Genomic DNA, 894 nt, shown 5'->3' with positions numbered 1-894 from the left:
TGGAAAAGCTGAAAAATGTACTTAAGTTGGCCTTTACCCAAGAGTTTGTTCAGTTCTTCTGGTGGCATGGCTTGGAAGGCCTCGTCCGTGGGAGCGAAGACAGTGTAGACCCCTTCCCGGTTGAGTGTCTCCGTCAGCCCTGCAGACTGGATGGCGGCGACCAGCATGCTGTGGGTACGCACACAGAAAATGTCACCTGCCTGTGGGGGCCGTCATATACCTCACCACTGAGGGTAGGTGGAGCCCAGAGCACTGGGATTCACCTCTCCGCCAGGCACAAAAAGAGACCACTCTGGTCTGTATCTCCTCTCGTAAATGCTAAGCTCAGTTAAATGGCCAGAAGGCAAAGGCCAGAGGGGGAAGGAGGAAGGCAGAGGCCAGCGGCATGGACCCAGAGACTGGCTGAGCCACTGGGCCCTGGGGATGCGATTCTGGGCAGGGCGGAGGGTGCACAGTCTCCCAGACTCTTGTGCAGGTGGCCGAACTCAAGTGACAGGAAACACTCAATGTCACAGCACCCAGAGGTGAGCAAGGAAGTCAGAAATGGAGAAGAGTGAGGCAGGGAGCCTGAGAAGGAGCGGTAAGGAATCTTCAGGTGCAATTTAATTAGTAGATACTGTGCAGAGCGAGAGTCACATACACTCAAAATCAGGTGTTCTCAGTTCACGTGGGACTTTAAAATGAGGGTGTGATGTTTTCCTTGCCCTTCAGTAGTAGAGATGCAGTCCTTCCCTGCTCCCCATGGATGTGAGGATGACGTTCCCAGATGTAAACCTTCTTTTCAACTTCCGCTTTCAAGGTAATCCTCATCCTTCCCACATCCCCAGCCTGGAAGGTCACGTCAGGGTACCACTAGTGCTCACTGAGCCCCCGAGGGAGGGGGCAACTTAACAG

At 53.9% G+C, this 894-nt stretch overlaps 1 protein-coding gene across 1 annotated transcript in view; it reads right to left on the bottom strand.

Moving 5' to 3' along the window:
- Positions 1 to 894, bottom strand: part of TGFBI (transforming growth factor beta induced) — a 32,289-nt gene that overhangs the window by 6,815 nt on the left and 24,580 nt on the right. The window contains exon 10 of the mRNA XM_023532011.1: positions 38 to 213. Within this exon, the coding sequence (XP_023387779.1) occupies positions 38 to 213 (176 nt within the window). The remainder of the gene's footprint in view (positions 1 to 37; positions 214 to 894) is intronic.

The sequence above is a fragment of the Pteropus vampyrus genome, unplaced genomic scaffold (genome assembly GCF_000151845.1).
Source record: "Pteropus vampyrus isolate Shadow unplaced genomic scaffold, Pvam_2.0 Scaffold74, whole genome shotgun sequence".
Lineage (NCBI taxonomy): Eukaryota > Metazoa > Chordata > Mammalia > Chiroptera > Pteropodidae > Pteropus > Pteropus vampyrus.
Note: the sequence above shows the minus strand (reverse complement) of the source record. Positions and strands in the feature narration are given on the sequence as shown.